Here is a 17,915-nt window from a genome sequence, read left to right on the forward strand (position 1 = left end):
CCAATCAGCAGCCGAGAGCGTTGACGTCACAAACACAGCCCGGTTGCCTCTGGCCCTGGCCCCACGATTTTATGAGGCCAGAAAAACTGAGAATTAGGACCAGCCGGCCGGTACTAGGCCAAGTGGAAACGCAACCACAAACGGGCCGCTGACGTCACAGCCCTCTTAAACCGGGCTGCGCGCTGTAGTGGAAACGCGGCATTAGTGGAGAAAGTGAATACTGCTGAATACACATGCTTGACAGAGATGCTGTATGCGAAACCAATGTGAGTTTGGAAAATTGCACAGTATAAATCTATTTTAGTATACCTCAACAATGTAATTATGATCAGTGGAAATGGCCATGACATGGGCCCTTTAAGGGGTAATTTCTCAAAATAAATTCGGGGGGAGCATCCCCCCAGACCCCTTTTTCGGTTTGGTCACTATGTCAACAGCCCCACCTAAAAAAAATTCCACCAGCCGCCACTGCACCTGACTATTCCCTGTGTTTTTGTTTTTTATATTTCTGTTGTAAATGATTCTTTTATTGTGATTGTAGTAATGTGTACAGCACTTTGGCTCGACCAAAAATCGCTTTTAAATGTGCTTTATAAATAAAACTTGATTTGATCCTGATTGAATTGAGGCTACAGGGACACAATAAACTGCAGGCGTTGTTATTCCATAAGTGTTTGACGTCAAACAATGTTCCCCCAGACCACCAACTTCCTTGAACAGTGGTTCCCAACAGGAACGGGGGTAAGGGGACCTAGGCACTTGAGGTGATTGCAGGGGGCACGTAGAAAGATTAGAGATTGCAATATATTTCCACTCAAAAACTTTTTCAAATACATTTCCATAAGCCTGGTGTCCTGCCCCCGGAACCATCAATGCTCCTGTCTTAAAAGATGTTGCTAGCAGTGTCTAGAGGTGTCTTCATTATTTTCCACTCACAATAAGTTTAAATGTCAAGTTGCAGGGTGAGTTATACAAGTGATTTTCATCTAAGGAGCAGTTGGGTTGAATACAATTACAACGGGTTTAACACAAGAACAAATGCAGGCGAATCATCAGGGGGGGGGGGTGGGGGCGATGCCACCTCCAAAAGTAACAGAAAGTATTCAGGTGACATTACTTATATTGTGATACTCAGATTGCGCTACAGATTACACTTTTTTTTTTTTTACAGTTAACTATTCATTGTAATGGATAAAAAATGTTAAGTAACCCTCCCAACCCTGTCAATCACTTTGAGAGAACAACACACAGATGACTGTATTCACAGATCATTTATTTTCATTAGCTTGTCATTGCCTTCAGTGGTGTGATAGCTTTAAACAGACACTATGATGGGGTGAAGCTGGACAGGGTGCACCACTTCATAATGACAGATCATGACGGAAGAACAATGGTGCATTCAGGTGCTGCTGGGATGGTCCCATTTCTTTTCAAGTTTTAACTTCAGAGATCATTCATGTGAATTTTCAGTCAGGAAAACATTTCTAATTATTTACCATGATTCTGTTTTTTGATCCAAAATGTATGCTGGAATATAAACAGTGAAACATATCGCTGTAGAATTTATTGCAACCGATTCGACCTTAAATCAAACAACTTCAATAAAAATAAAAACTTTGTACAAGTGTCTTTCCTCTGAGGAACACTGTAATCACAGGCTAACGTCTTTATTCATTCTTTTACTCATGTTTATGAAATCATGTAATGGATAGAGATCTCCAAACTCTGTCTTGTCTCTGAGCCTTCATCGGGACACTTGTTTTGTTTAACATTTAACTGTAAAGACATACATTTGTGTTGTCTGCTCAGTTTGGCCCCCATTTTCAAATAATCATCATCATCATCATCATCTTTGTCTATATATTGTTGGGTTTTTGTTGTTTCTTTCTATGAATGGTTTAAAATAGGTTTATAATTAGAGCTAACTAAAGGCATGGGACAATATGCATGCGTATTTTTTTATGATAATGTCCGACAGACCTTTTGATCATTTTAGAAATATTTAACGGTTTACTTTGCATCAAATGAAGAGGGCGTAAAGCAATTCCACTACCGTCATCTCAATAACATAACTAGTAAAACACAAATAATCATCATCAGCAACAAACACATCCCTTCTAAGACTGAACGTCTAGACAAAAACGTTGTAATTGTAACTGTTAGCTAAAGCAGAGGAGAACATAATTGATGATGATGATGATGATGATGGGTAGCATTTCCCTTTTTATGACAAATTATCAGGGATATGTATGAAGGCAGAAGAGTGAGAGTGGCATCAGCTAGTAGCTACATTTTCTGGATCATGATTTGGAATTTACCTGCAGAGACATTAAAAACAGAGACATGTTAGTCCATACTTTGTTAATATATTCAGATATAAAAATAAAACAATTTATTCTGCTTTAGTGTGTCTCTAACATTTCCACATTAACTTAAAAAGAGGGTTGAATGGAATATTGGAGGTATTGCCTTTCCTAATAGAGAGGCCCAAACTGCAGCTTGAGTAACCTCAGAGTAAAGCCCAGCTCTCTGACACATGATCAGGGGCCTCATTTATAAAGGGATATACGCTCAAAAAATGGCGTACGCCAGTTTCTACGCAATGTTTGCGATTTATAAAATACTAACTTGACGGGAAAATGTGCTGTCCTCCACGCAAACTCTAACCCATGCGTACGCACTAAGCACACAAACGGGAGAGACGAGAAACTGCAACACCGTTGGCAGAAGGAAGAATGGAGAGAAATATGTGGAAATAAATAAAATGTTACCTCTCATTTATCAAATATGAAGAATTCATTTTCAAACATTGATTAAAGCCAATCTTAAACGATTAAACAAACGCCTGTTTGAGACTCCTCAGTGCACACAAAAACTTGGAGAAATAAATAAATACGGATGTTATTTAAAACCACCTCGAATATGTTGTGTTAATGTTATGAAATGTTTTCTCATAAATGATGCGGTAAGCAGGACAGAATTACGTCTAAACTGACGCCGTTTTGCATTTCTATAGGTTGTAGATTCGAGCATGGTTTTATATACTATCACGTTTAATCGTGTTTTATGCCGTTTGCCAAGACTTGATAAGTCGCTCGTAAAACACAGGAGGTATGGAAACTAAGAACACCATATGTGGTAAATTGTACAGCTAATATAACACAACCCATTAGTTGTATTTCCTTTAACTGGTGGATTATGGATATATAGTTGCTGATCGACAGCTGGAACACAAACCACCAAATACAACAACATAATTCAGATCCAGTCGTCATGACTCCACTCCGGAGGGATTCCCCGATCATTTCTTAGTTTCTCATCAAGGGGGTGTCTCCTGTCCCCGGTACAAACACACTGCCTGAGGAAGGCTATGTGTATTTTTTTTGTCATTAACTTTTTTCGGACCACTTATTTATTTATTTTGGTGACGATCCGACCTCCATGCTGCTACTCTGGTTCAAACTGCATCCACCAAACAATATGATTTATCTCGACCTCCCCACAATAACCCAAATCTGACACGGTGTGAGATGTCTTTTTTAGCTGTTCGGTCGTAATTTCCTGCGATCTTCTTCAGTCAGTCAAAATGAATGAATGAATGGGCGTTTCTTTGACTATTTATAGGCAAATATGGGCGTTACGTGAAGCCTGCAAAAGCTGCGCCGCATTTCGAGTCGATTGTGAGTTATATAGGGAAACAGGCGCAGGAAGTGCCGGTACGCACTTCCCTCGCCGGTACGCAATGTTTTGTGAATCGGAAAATGTCGGAACATTTCTGTACCTATTTTTTTGCTTTGTACTACGTAAGCAACCTTCTCACGTCAATCCTACGCAAGGCGTTATAAATGAGGCCCCAGACCTTTGACTCAGTTATAGCGTGACACCACGGCAGAGCAGGACTGTGGTCCTGAAGTGCAGAATGTCAGGTCCATGCAGGATACTGCTGTCTGTGTCATGCTAATGTCTATCAGCAGTTACAAGCTCACGTGACACATTTCTGCTAAGTGTTACTATTACAGTGGTTAAAAGCTGGCAGTAACAAATAAAGATATGTACTGTCCACCATTATGATCAATGACCTCCTACCAAATGCACCAGGAAGTGATGGCAAACTATTGGCCTTTTAAAAAATAAAACTACCTTTTCGTTTTACTAGGATAAGAACATAGGGATGAGGCTCAAGACTTTTGGAAAATAATTGGAAAGGGATCATGGAACCATGACATTTCTGAAAGTTATTTTTTGATTTACAGATATGGGTGGACCATGTCAGGAAATAAGCTCCAAAGAGCTTAAGTAATACATGTGATAGCTCAGCGCTGAAAGAAAGAATGAGGTCTTGATCAGATCTGTGTTGGATTTAGGCAGCAAAGCATTTGGATCTGAAGCAAGCTCTCTGAGAAAAAAGTAGATGTGAGGCACAGGCAGTGAGAGTATGCTTTAAAAACATCGCCAGTTCCGGCCCTACAGGTAGAATCAAGAGGACGCAGCAGAAGGCAAATTATTAGGCTAGACAGGGTAACTGGAAATCTCTGATTTATGCTCCTTTTCCACCAAACCGGTTCCGGTTCAAGATCCGTTCTTGTGCTTTTCTGGAGCTTAACTGGTTCTTCTCTGTAGCACCACTTGTGTTTCCACCGCTCAGAGCCATGGATGTATAATAAGAACTGGATACAGGGTCGGAGGCGGGGTCTCGTTCTTTCCGATGAGAGCTGCTCATTGGCGCATGAGGACAAAATGGCCTGATATTTTTGAGAGCAATACGTCACAGATTATCCGTCATGCCTGGCTGTCAGAGCAGAAGTACCCGTATGTGCGCTCATAGAGCATGCGCCCCTTAAGCCCCGCCCCCCCACTCTCGGCTCACTAGAATGAATGGGGAGAGAAAATAAATCTAGATTCGGCTTTTACGCTTGTGTCTGCATTTTACAACTTTAAGGACCGTATGAATCTAATAAGGGCTATACAAGTGTTCATACCGAGTAGTTTTAGTTTAAAAAAAGTATCCGCTGATTTACAAACGTCTCTTTCCCAATGTTAGTCAATGGGAAAAAGTATTTCTGGGCCCAGTGACGTCACGGACTGATACGGAAATTGTAGTACCGCCGTTTGGACACAACGAATATTTTCCTCAGAGTCCGGTGCACTTCCTGGGGGCTTGCTCAGAGCCCGACTGGTGCAGCCACTGCTGCGTCATGACGTCACCGTTTACGTCGGTTTACGTTTCTCCCAAACGCCGCTCACAACAACAACAACAATGAAGGACTGCGTCAGGTCGATGATCATGTTTCTTTTAATCATAAGAAACCAGATTAAATTAAATAACTACTTCTCAACCGTTGTACTTTTCTCCAGAGTGCCATGGTTCATTGTTTATTAATGTGGTTCAGCGGCATTTACCGACTGCTGCAGTGCAGCTCGTCCACCGGAGTTTAGTCTCCTGTTAACTCACGGCAGAGTTTAGTCTACCGTTAACTCACGGGAGCGGCCGCTGGGAAGTATTCACTGTCTGACTGTCACACAAGCAGCTGGTAAATATCCCCCATCCACATAAGTGAATGTGTTTCAGTATTAATTGACGCTGTTTGGCATCACAACACTGTTATGAAAGTTTCTCTGGTATAAAATGGGCAGAGGTGGGGACTCGAGTCACATGACGAGTCGCGTATTTTTGGACTTGCTTGACTAACATTGATAAAAGGCTTGACTTGACTTTGACTTGGTATTCGTGCCTTGAGACTTGACTTAAGCTTGAGACAGATGACTTGAAAGGACTTGACTTTTTAAAATTAAATATTTGCGTTTGTTTTTGTTTTGAGATATTACGTTTAGTTTTTTCGAAATGTGATTGGGTGATTATAGCGCCATGCGCGCAAACCTGGCAACCCACTAGTAGGCAGGAGTGTCAGTTAACATAGCAGCGGCTAGCGTTACTCCAAAAATAGTCAAGTTTCGATTAAAGGATTATGTTGTCGATGACGCTAATAAGAAGAGAACAGCGGTATGCAGGGTCTGCAGCATAAAGATCAGAAGTTACTGTAAACTGTTGAATCATGTAGTTCATCTACTTTTAGTAGTTTGTTTAAATGTTTTAATTATGTTGTTTTTGTTTGTAGAAGTGCATCATTCCTTGATTTATTGTAAAATGAATCTGAACTTTTTGATCTGTTATGATGATAAACTGAAGCAATTTCTAAATTAACCCAATTAACTGAGTTTTAAATCGTCCTACTTAGTTTATAAGGAAATGATGAAGAGGAACAAATTAAATGATTTGAAAATGATATCTATGTAGGAGCTGACGCTGTTGGCGGTTCTAGTGTTAACAGACATTTAAATTAAATATGTGTAATGGCAAATGCCATATATGATTTTCTTACCTGGAATTCTGCCTTTTTGAACAGACTTTTTGATTGAGTCCTAGCTATATTGTCTGCAGTTCTAGGGTTAATATGAATCTAATATGATTGTCATCGGTCTAAATTAGATTTCAAATGATTAACTGTGTATGTAATGAAGATCATAGTGTGGGTTGAATCCATTTTCATAACCACTGTCTTTTAACTGATTTAAATGCGGAAACTGGGCTTATTCATCAGAATTTCGTATGACTTGACTTGACTTGACTTGACTTGACTTGACCTGAGCAATGACTTGACTTGACTTGACTTGACCTGAGCAATGACTTGACTTGACTTGCTTGACTCTCACCACAGTGACTTGGGACTTGCTTGATACTTGTAGGTCAAGACTTGAGACTTGCTCATGACTTGCACATGTAGGACTTACTCCCACCTCTGAAAATGGGTGATGTTAGCATAGCAACCGAAGCTAATCTGACTATCTTGACTACTTGTTGCTATCCTATTGTGGCATAAGCCGTTTTCTACAAGCACATTTTACCGGCGTATTTATCATTATGATTCTACTTGTGATAGTCGGACATGGTTGCGGTCGAATAGTCCATTTAGCTTAGGAACCTTCCTAACGGAGTGAAATGACCCGGAAGTCCCTCAGTGGCAGCCATGATAAGTGCCGTTCGAATTCTCTAAATTAAAAGGAAAGGAGGTTTCAAACTTCCTTTATAACCTCCTTTAGCTTAGGAACCACTGGACCTCCCTAACCGAAAGGAGCAAATTCTGCCCCACAATGCCTTGCGGCCGCGGCATTTGCCGTCACACAACAGTCGGCCGTTCACGGAAACAACCGATTATGAACGAGAAATGATATCATGAAAGTTACGGTGCTTATTAAGCATTTCAAAACGTATGTGGTAAGTTGCCAAAGTGCTTTGTTTTGAACGTTCATCAGTATTATAATCAAAAAGAGAAATATGAACGTTAGTTTTTACTGAAATGATCAAATAAAGTCAACATTTCACAGTGTTTACTGAGCTGTGTGGGGTTTGTTCAACTTTTAAAAGATGTTTGAATGGTGATATACACAGTGATAGATGTTAAGGACTAACGTTTATAATAAATACATTTGTATTGATTTTAAGATCTTTTCATACAATCATACGTATTGGGATCATTTGTATTAATGTGGACCGGAGGGAGAGGGTGACGAGCATAAGTTTCACTTTCCTTTTTTATTTCAATTCCAACTTTGGTCATGAAGAATATGTTTCTCTGTTGTCCCCGTTCATAAAGCATAAAGCAACAGCATCAGAGCACGGTGCAGAGTCTCTAGATGAGTTTACAGTAGTCCCTCGTTCTTATTAAACATCCATGTTGTAGTCCGCTGTATAGAAAACTGTAGTTTCCATAGTTTCCCCACAGCAGCAGACGCACATTTATGACCTCCGCTGGCGCATCATAAACACGTCGGATAGTGAAAGTGCAGTCGGATTCTCTAAAGTACCGCAGTCTCTTCTCCTAAATCCTTTTTAATTCTCCTATCCACTATCCCTTAACCCCGTGACGTTTCACTCCGAGGTCAAGGAATAGACGATAGGGTTAGAACTTAGGAGCTGTTTTTTTGGACTATTCGACCGCAACCCGAGTATTGATTCCATCCGATAGAGCATAATACAAAACAACAGGAAAACGTCTGCCTGCTCTCCACAATGATCAATAACTGCGAATACTTCCCAGCGGCCGCTCCCGTAAGGTAAAAATAAACAGAATCACACGAAGCCCGATTAGTGTTGCCTGACTTTATAAAGCTAAGAACCGGTTCTCGGTGCTTAGAGCCGGCTCCGCTGCGGTGGAAACAGGAAGAACCAGAGCTTAAATCAGGCTTTAGCTCGGAACCGGCTCTGGAACCGGTTTGGTGGAAAAGGGGCATTAAAGAGCCCCTACTATGCTCATGTTCAGGTGTATATCAGTATGTAGTGTCTCTACTTTAAAGAGTCCTCTCCTGCTGATGTTCAGGTGTATATCAGTATGTAGTGTCTCTACTTTAAAGAGTCCTCTCCTGCTGATGTCCAGGTGTATATCAGTATGTAGTCTCTCTACTTTAAAGAGTCCTCTCCTGCTCATGTTCAGGTGTAAATCAGTATGTAGTGTCTCTACTTTAAAGAGTCCTCTCCTGCTGATGTTCAGGTGTATATCAGTATGTAGTGTCTCTACTTTAAAGAGTCCTCTCCTGCTGATGTTCAGGTGTATATCAGTATGTAGTGTCTCTACTTTAAAGAGTCCTCTCCTGCTGATGTCCAGGTGTATATCAGTATGTAGTGTCTCTACTTTAAAGAGTCCTCTCCTGCTGATGTTCAGGTGTATATCAGTATGTAGTGTCTCTACTTTAAAGAGTCCTCTCCTGCTCATGTTCAGGTGTATCTAGTGTCTCTACTTTAAAGAGTCCTCTCCTGCTCATGTTCAGGTGTAAATCAGTATGTAGTGTCTCTACTTTAAAGAGTCCTCTCCTGCTCATGTTCAGGTGTATCTAGTGTCTCTACTTTAAAGAGTCCTCTCCTGCTGATGTTCAGGTGTATATCAGTATGTAGTGTCTCTACTTTAAAGAGTGCTCTCCTGCTGATGTCCAGGTGTATATCAGTATGTAGTGTCTCTACTTTAAAGAGTCCTCTCCTGCTCATGTTCAGGTGTAAATCAGTATGTAGTGTCTCTACTTTAAAGAGTGCTCTCCTGCTCATGTTCAGGTGTATATCAGTATGTAGTGTCTCTACTTTAAAGAGTCCTCTCCTGCTGATGTTCAGGTGTATATCAGTATGTAGTGTCTCTACTTTAAAGAGTCCTCTCCTGCTGATGTTCAGGTGTATATCAGTATGTAGTGTCTCTACTTTAAAGAGTCCTCTCCTGCTGATGTTCAGGTGTATATCAGTATGTAGTGTCTCTACTTTAAAGAGTCCTCTCCTGCTGATGTCCAGGTGTATATCAGTATGTAGTGTCTCTACTTTAAAGAGTCCTCTCCTGCTGATGTTCAGGTGTATATCAGTATGTAGTGTCTCTACTTTAAAGAGTCCTCTCCTGCTCATGTTCAGGTGTATCTAGTGTCTCTACTTTAAAGAGTCCTCTCCTGCTCATGTTCAGGTGTAAATCAGTATGTAGTGTCTCTACTTTAAAGAGTCCTCTCCTGCTCATGTTCAGGTGTATCTAGTGTCTCTACTTTAAAGAGTCCTCTCCTGCTCATGTTCAGGTGTATATCAGTATGTAGTGTCTCTACTTTAAAGAGTCCTCTCCTGCTCATGTTCAGGTGTATCTAGTGTCTCTACTTTAAAGAGTCCTCTCCTGCTGATGTTCAGGTGTATATCAGTATGTAGTGTCTCTACTTTAAAGAGTGCTCTCCTGCTGATGTCCAGGTGTATATCAGTATGTAGTGTCTCTACTTTAAAGAGTCCTCTCCTGCTGATGTTCAGGTGTATATCAGTATGTAGTGTCTCTACTTTAAAGAGTCCTCTCCTGCTCATGTTCAGGTGTATCTAGTGTCTCTACTTTAAAGAGTCCTCTCCTGCTCATGTTCAGGTGTATATCAGTATGTAGTGTCTCTACTTTAAAGAGTCCTCTCCTGCTGATGTTCAGGTGTATATCAGTATGTAGTGTCTCTACTTTAAAGAGTCCTCTCCTGCTGATGTCCAGGTGTATATCAGTATGTAGTGTCTCTACTTTAAAGAGTCCTCTCCTGCTCATGTTCAGGTGTAAATCAGTATGTAGTGTCTCTACTTTAAAGAGTGCTCTCCTGCTCATGTTCAGGTGTATATCAGTATGTAGTGTCTCTACTTTAAAGAGTCCTCTCCTGCTGATGTTCAGGTGTATATCAGTATGTAGTGTCTCTACTTTAAAGAGTCCTCTCCTGCTGATGTTCAGGTGTATATCAGTATGTAGTGTCTCTACTTTAAAGAGTCCTCTCCTGCTGATGTTCAGGTGTATATCAGTATGTAGTGTCTCTACTTTAAAGAGTCCTCTCCTGCTGATGTCCAGGTGTATATCAGTATGTAGTGTCTCTACTTTAAAGAGTCCTCTCCTGCTGATGTTCAGGTGTATATCAGTATGTAGTGTCTCTACTTTAAAGAGTCCTCTCCTGCTCATGTTCAGGTGTATCTAGTGTCTCTACTTTAAAGAGTCCTCTCCTGCTCATGTTCAGGTGTAAATCAGTATGTAGTGTCTCTACTTTAAAGAGTCCTCTCCTGCTCATGTTCAGGTGTATCTAGTGTCTCTACTTTAAAGAGTCCTCTCCTGCTCATGTTCAGGTGTAAATCAGTATGTAGTGTCTCTACTTTAAAGAGTCCTCTCCTGCTCATGTTCAGGTGTATCTAGTGTCTCTACTTTAAAGAGTCCTCTCCTGCTGATGTTCAGGTGTATATCAGTATGTAGTGTCTCTACTTTAAAGAGTGCTCTCCTGCTGATGTCCAGGTGTATATCAGTATGTAGTGTCTCTACTTTAAAGAGTGCTCTCCTGCTGATGTCCAGGTGTATATCAGTATGTAGTGTCTCTACTTTAAAGAGTCCTCTCCTGCTCATGTTCAGGTGTAAATCAGTATGTAGTGTCTCTACTTTAAAGAGTGCTCTCCTGCTCATGTTCAGGTGTATATCAGTATGTAGTGTCTCTACTTTAAAGAGTCCTCTCCTGCTGATGTTCAGGTGTATATCAGTATGTAGTGTCTCTACTTTAAAGAGTCCTCTCCTGCTGATGTTCAGGTGTATATCAGTATGTAGTGTCTCTACTTTAAAGAGTCCTCTCCTGCTGATGTTCAGGTGTATATCAGTATGTAGTGTCTCTACTTTAAAGAGTCCTCTCCTGCTGATGTCCAGGTGTATATCAGTATGTAGTGTCTCTACTTTAAAGAGTCCTCTCCTGCTGATGTTCAGGTGTATATCAGTATGTAGTGTCTCTACTTTAAAGAGTCCTCTCCTGCTCATGTTCAGGTGTATCTAGTGTCTCTACTTTAAAGAGTCCTCTCCTGCTCATGTTCAGGTGTAAATCAGTATGTAGTGTCTCTACTTTAAAGAGTCCTCTCCTGCTCATGTTCAGGTGTATCTAGTGTCTCTACTTTAAAGAGTCCTCTCCTGCTCATGTTCAGGTGTAAATCAGTATGTAGTGTCTCTACTTTAAAGAGTCCTCTCCTGCTCATGTTCAGGTGTATCTAGTGTCTCTACTTTAAAGAGTCCTCTCCTGCTGATGTTCAGGTGTATATCAGTATGTAGTGTCTCTACTTTAAAGAGTGCTCTCCTGCTGATGTCCAGGTGTATATCAGTATGTAGTGTCTCTACTTTAAAGAGTCCTCTCCTGCTGATGTTCAGGTGTATATCAGTATGTAGTGTCTCTACTTTAAAGAGTCCTCTCCTGCTCATGTTCAGGTGTATCTAGTGTCTCTACTTTAAAGAGTCCTCTCCTGCTCATGTTCAGGTGTATATCAGTATGTAGTGTCTCTACTTTAAAGAGTCCTCTCCTGCTGATGTTCAGGTGTATATCAGTATGTAGTGTCTCTACTTTAAAGAGTCCTCTCCTGCTGATGTCCAGGTGTATATCAGTATGTAGTGTCTCTACTTTAAAGAGTCCTCTCCTGCTCATGTTCAGGTGTAAATCAGTATGTAGTGTCTCTACTTTAAAGAGTGCTCTCCTGCTCATGTTCAGGTGTATATCAGTATGTAGTGTCTCTACTTTAAAGAGTCCTCTCCTGCTGATGTTCAGGTGTATATCAGTATGTAGTGTCTCTACTTTAAAGAGTCCTCTCCTGCTGATGTTCAGGTGTATATCAGTATGTAGTGTCTCTACTTTAAAGAGTCCTCTCCTGCTGATGTTCAGGTGTATATCAGTATGTAGTGTCTCTACTTTAAAGAGTCCTCTCCTGCTGATGTCCAGGTGTATATCAGTATGTAGTGTCTCTACTTTAAAGAGTCCTCTCCTGCTGATGTTCAGGTGTATATCAGTATGTAGTGTCTCTACTTTAAAGAGTCCTCTCCTGCTCATGTTCAGGTGTATCTAGTGTCTCTACTTTAAAGAGTCCTCTCCTGCTCATGTTCAGGTGTAAATCAGTATGTAGTGTCTCTACTTTAAAGAGTCCTCTCCTGCTCATGTTCAGGTGTATCTAGTGTCTCTACTTTAAAGAGTCCTCTCCTGCTCATGTTCAGGTGTAAATCAGTATGTAGTGTCTCTACTTTAAAGAGTCCTCTCCTGCTCATGTTCAGGTGTATCTAGTGTCTCTACTTTAAAGAGTCCTCTCCTGCTGATGTTCAGGTGTATATCAGTATGTAGTGTCTCTACTTTAAAGAGTGCTCTCCTGCTGATGTCCAGGTGTATATCAGTATGTAGTGTCTCTACTTTAAAGAGTCCTCTCCTGCTGATGTTCAGGTGTATATCAGTATGTAGTGTCTCTACTTTAAAGAGTCCTCTCCTGCTCATGTTCAGGTGTATCTAGTGTCTCTACTTTAAAGAGTCCTCTCCTGCTCATGTTCAGGTGTATATCAGTATGTAGTGTCTCTACTTTAAAGAGTCCTCTCCTGCTGATGTTCAGGTGTATATCAGTATGTAGTGTCTCTACTTTAAAGAGTCCTCTCCTGCTCATGTTCAGGTGTATATCAGTATGTAGTGTCTCTACTTTAAAGAGTCCTCTCCTGCTGATGTCCAGGTGTATATCAGTATGTAGTGTCTCTACTTTAAAGAGTCCTCTCCTGCTCATGTTCAGGTGTAAATCAGTATGTAGTGTCTCTACTTTAAAGAGTGCTCTCCTGCTCATGTTCAGGTGTATATCAGTATGTAGTGTCTCTACTTTAAAGAGTCCTCTCCTGCTGATGTTCAGGTGTATATCAGTATGTAGTGTCTCTACTTTAAAGAGTCCTCTCCTGCTGATGTTCAGGTGTATATCAGTATGTAGTGTCTCTACTTTAAAGAGTCCTCTCCTGCTGATGTTCAGGTGTATATCAGTATGTAGTGTCTCTACTTTAAAGAGTCCTCTCCTGCTGATGTCCAGGTGTATATCAGTATGTAGTGTCTCTACTTTAAAGAGTCCTCTCCTGCTGATGTTCAGGTGTATATCAGTATGTAGTGTCTCTACTTTAAAGAGTCCTCTCCTGCTCATGTTCAGGTGTAAATCAGTATGTAGTGTCTCTACTTTAAAGAGTCCTCTCCTGCTCATGTTCAGGTGTATCTAGTGTCTCTACTTTAAAGAGTCCTCTCCTGCTCATGTTCAGGTGTAAATCAGTATGTAGTGTCTCTACTTTAAAGAGTCCTCTCCTGCTCATGTTCAGGTGTAAATCAGTATGTAGTGTCTCTACTTTAAAGAGTCCTCTCCTGCTGATGTTCAGGTGTATATCAGTATGTAGTGTCTCTACTTTAAAGAGTCCTCTCCTGCTGAAGTCCAGGTGTATATCAGTATGTAGTGTCTCTACTTTAAAGAGTCCTCTCCTGCTGATGTTCAGGTGTATATCAGTATGTAGTGTCTCTACTTTAAAGAGTCCTCTCCTGCTGATGTTCAGGTGTAAATCAGTATGTAGTGTCTCTACTTTAAAGAGTCCTCTCCTGCTCATGTTCAGGTGTATATCAGTATGTAGTGTCTCTACTTTAAAGAGTCCTCTCCTGCTGATGTTCAGGTGTATATCAGTATGTAGTGTCTCTACTTTAAAGAGTCCTCTCCTGCTGAAGTCCAGGTGTATATCAGTATGTAGTGTCTCTACTTTAAAGAGTCCTCTCCTGCTGATGTTCAGGTGTATATCAGTATGTAGTGTCTCTACTTTAAAGAGTCCTCTCCTGCTGATGTTCAGGTGTAAATCAGTATGTAGTGTCTCTACTTTAAAGAGTCCTCTCCTGCTGAAGTCCAGGTGTATATCAGTATGTAGTGTCTCTACTTTAAAGAGTCCTCTCCTGCTGATGTTCAGGTGTATATCAGTATGTAGTGTCTCTACTTTAAAGAGTCCTCTCCTGCTGATGTTCAGGTGTATATCAGTATGTAGTGTCTCTACTTTAAAGAGTCCTCTCCTGCTGATGTTCAGGTGTATATCAGTATGTAGTGTCTCTACTTTAAAGAGTCCTCTCCTGCTGATGTTCAGGTGTATATCAGTATGCACAAAAACCTATAGAACACACTACAGAGAAGGGAAACTCCAAAAAGCATTTTAGGGCCCTTTAAACATAATCAATAAGATTTAATGATCTATCAGAACAAACTGAAGAAGGCTGAGATCAAAATACATGACAGGTATTTAATGATTTAATTAATAAAATCAATAAATACGTGGCTGTATTCTCTGTGTGCCGAATAAAACCCCGTACAATGTGGCTTTGTCTAGAAGCTGGAAAGTAGGAAAGAAGCCGTCCTGTGTGGAGGCAGAAGTTACATGTACAACTACTGTTTATTTATTATTAAGAGGAGGCTTTGTTTGTGAAAAAAAGAGAGTGAGGGATCGTTAAAGTCGCACACCAAAGAAATATATTCAATTAAAGCACAAACTAGTCAATCCAGGGCACAAATGACTAATTTAAGAGCACACTTTCTTAAATCAAAAGAACTAAACCACACTGGGCTCTGTACAAAATACAGAAACAAATGTGATGTCATTAATACATTCTCTATCATTTTCCTGAACCTCTCACATCATCTCATAGTTTGTCTCATGACAGATATTGAAAGGAATAAAATGTATCTAGTCTCTGATTGGATGATAGAGGAGTGATGTGTGTCTTACATGCAGGCATGATGGACACCTCAGCAGTCACGATGCTCTTCACTCCAAGGTTGGACAGTGCTCCTCTCACCAGTCCACAGCTGAAGGCCAGATACTGCAGAAAGACATCAGTCGTCTGAGTCACTCACACACATTCTCATAGGCTGCCATCAGCTGTAGAAGACCTGATAATGTGTTAGCTCTGGGTACTGATATGTCACAGTATGTCAGAGTAGCATTGGACAAACTGCTGTGAGCACCAAACGCAGCAGCTAACATATCAATGAATCAGATGAAGTGTAAAAGAGGTTGAAGGTAAAACTGAACTTGATTTACTCTAGCTGTCGAACAGACATCCAGTCCAAATCCTCCTCACACAACTCATTTACAATGATAGTTCTCTACATTAAACTAAACAGTACAGGGAGCTAAAGCAGTCATCCACCATGGGGTCCATGTGAATTTTTATCACTGCTGAACGCTAACATGTCAGTGTTCGGAAGTGCGTGTGAATGGGTGAATTCTGGCTTGTCTTGTTAAGCGCTTTGAGGTCAGATTAGAAATACGCTATTTAAATATGAATTTACCATTTATTTACAGGACTCTATACACAACATTACAGGAACAAATATATAATTAATAAACCAAAAAGCTTATAAAAGATAAACTTTAATTTGGCGGCAGATGTTCAGTACTACTATATTTAGATTGGGGAGACGAAGGTGACAGAACGCATGCAACTGCAGCTCAGCAGTTGTAACTAGCAGGAAGTAACCAAGCTGAACAGGTAACCATTGCCCTGCAGATAGCGTTACATCCAGCCCACCAACACCAGCTCTGATCCCTGCATGTTCAGCCGCGGGACGCACCTTGGGAGCGTGTTCCAGATACTGTTTCCCTGCCGACAGCTGACTCAGCAATCGGAACTTGTTGTCCTGGAGAACATAGATGCCCTGAAACACACGAGGGCAGCATCGGCAGTGACAGACTGATCCCATAATACTTTAATGGTCACAGCAGCTCCATTGGCAACATCAACAAGGACACATACTAAGACAAGATACAGAGAAACAGACATTTAACCAAACATCACGATCACTGAAGAGAACATGTTCAAGACCCTCTGACGTACATTAGATCTGGGATTACCTCTGTGATTGATTTTAGGATGACTGGTGCACAAAAGAGAGCTTCAGTCTGACCTTATTCAAATGTGGGACTCGGATGTGATGGAGTTCATGTCGGTTAAATGCCGCCCGTTCTTTCTACCTAGAGAGCTAACTGTAGTGATTGTCACGGCTGTGTATATACCACCACAAGCTAACGTCAACACTGCACTCTCCCTCCTGCTAAACCCCATCAACCACCAACAGCAGGCTCACCCCGATGGCGTTCAAATTGTTGCAGGAGATTTCAATAAGGCCAAACTAAAATCTGTCCTGCCTAAATTCTGGTGTCCGACCAGAGGGAAAAACACTCTTGATCATGTGTACTCCAACATCAAGCACGCATACAGAGCCATACCTCTCCCCCACCTAGGCCTGTCAGATCATATCTCCCTGTTACTGACCCCTGCATACATCCCCCTTAGACGGAGAACAAGCCCAACAAGAAAGTCTGTTACAACCTGGCCTGAGGATGCACTTGCTCAGCTTCAGGACTGCTTTGAACACACCCAGTGGGATGTATTTGAACACCAGCACCTGGACCTGGCAACCTACACAGAGACGGTACTGTCCTACATTAAAATACTGTATAGACAACGTCACTGTGGTAAAAAGCATCAGGGTTTTCCCAAACCAGAAACCCTGGATGCCGGGTCCGCATGCTGCTCAAGGCCCATGGTCAGGGGACAGAGCTCTCTACAGTGCTGCTCGAGGCGACCTGAGGAGAGGAATTACAAAAGCCAAGACAGACTACAAAAAAAGGATTGAGGACCACCTCACAAGCAACAACCCTAGGCAGGTGTGGCAGGGCATTAAGAACATAACCAACTACAGGGGGTGTGACACGACAACTGGGGACTCAAGCGTGTCGCTAGCAGAGGAACCAAACTGCTTTTTTGCTCGCTTCGAGACACCACAGCAGCAATCAGCAACTTCACCCCAGCCCGCAACCGCCTCCAGCACACCCCCACTTACTGTGGAGGAGCATGATGTGAGACGGGTGCTCAAAGCAGTGAACCCCAGGAAGGCTGCTGGTCCAGATGGAGTACCTGGGAAGGTGCTCAGAGCGTGTGCCAACCAGCTCTCACAGGTCTTCACCAGCATTTTTAATCTCTCCCTGAAACTCACTGTTATCCCACCTTGCCTTAAAACTGCCACTATCATCCCTGTTCCTAAGAAAGCAACCACAGACAGCCTTAATGACTACCGCCCCATTGCACTCACACCTGTGATCATGAAGTGTTTTGAGAGGCTGGTGTTACATCACATAAAGGCCTGCCTTCCCCCCACCCTCGACCCACACCAGTTTGCCTACAGAGCAAATAGATCCACTGAAGACGCCATAGCTTTCCACTCTGCACTGAGCCACCTGGAGCATCGTGGGAGCTACGTCAGATTGCTCTTTATTGACTACAGCTCAGCGTTCAACACAATCATCCCGGACATTCTAGTTTGCAAACTATCAAACCTAGGCCTTCCCCCACCCACCTGTTCCTGGATCAAAGATGTCCTCACTAACTGCCCCCAGCGTGTGAGACTTGGCCCCCCATCACTCCTCCACCCGCACTCTCAGCACCGGCTCTCCTCAGGGCTGTGGGCTGAGCCCTCTCCTGTACTCGCTCTACACCCACGACTGCAGTCCAGCCCACCCAGAGAACATCATCGTCAAGTTTGCTGACGACACCACTGT

General features: G+C 41.9%; 1 protein-coding gene across 2 annotated transcripts in view; it reads right to left on the minus strand.

Moving 5' to 3' along the window:
* Window positions 1-1,252: 1,252 nt before the first annotated feature.
* trappc6b (trafficking protein particle complex 6b) overlaps window positions 1,253-17,915 on the minus strand; it is a 19,557-nt gene continuing 2,894 nt past the window's right edge. Inside the window, exons 4-6 of one of the 2 annotated variants that reach the window (XM_034129187.1) lie at window positions 15,929-16,012; window positions 15,081-15,174; window positions 1,253-2,318 (exon numbers count right to left, since the gene is read on the minus strand). In XM_034129187.1, coding sequence (XP_033985078.1) covers window positions 2,287-2,318; window positions 15,081-15,174; window positions 15,929-16,012 — 210 coding nt within the window. In that variant the 3' untranslated portion in view covers window positions 1,253-2,286. The remainder of the gene's footprint in view (window positions 2,319-15,080; window positions 15,175-15,928; window positions 16,013-17,915) is intronic. The other variant, XM_034129188.1, reaches the window with a different exon arrangement.

Source organism: Trematomus bernacchii, unplaced genomic scaffold, assembly GCF_902827165.1.
Source record: "Trematomus bernacchii unplaced genomic scaffold, fTreBer1.1, whole genome shotgun sequence".
NCBI classification, from domain to species: domain Eukaryota; kingdom Metazoa; phylum Chordata; class Actinopteri; order Perciformes; family Nototheniidae; genus Trematomus; species Trematomus bernacchii.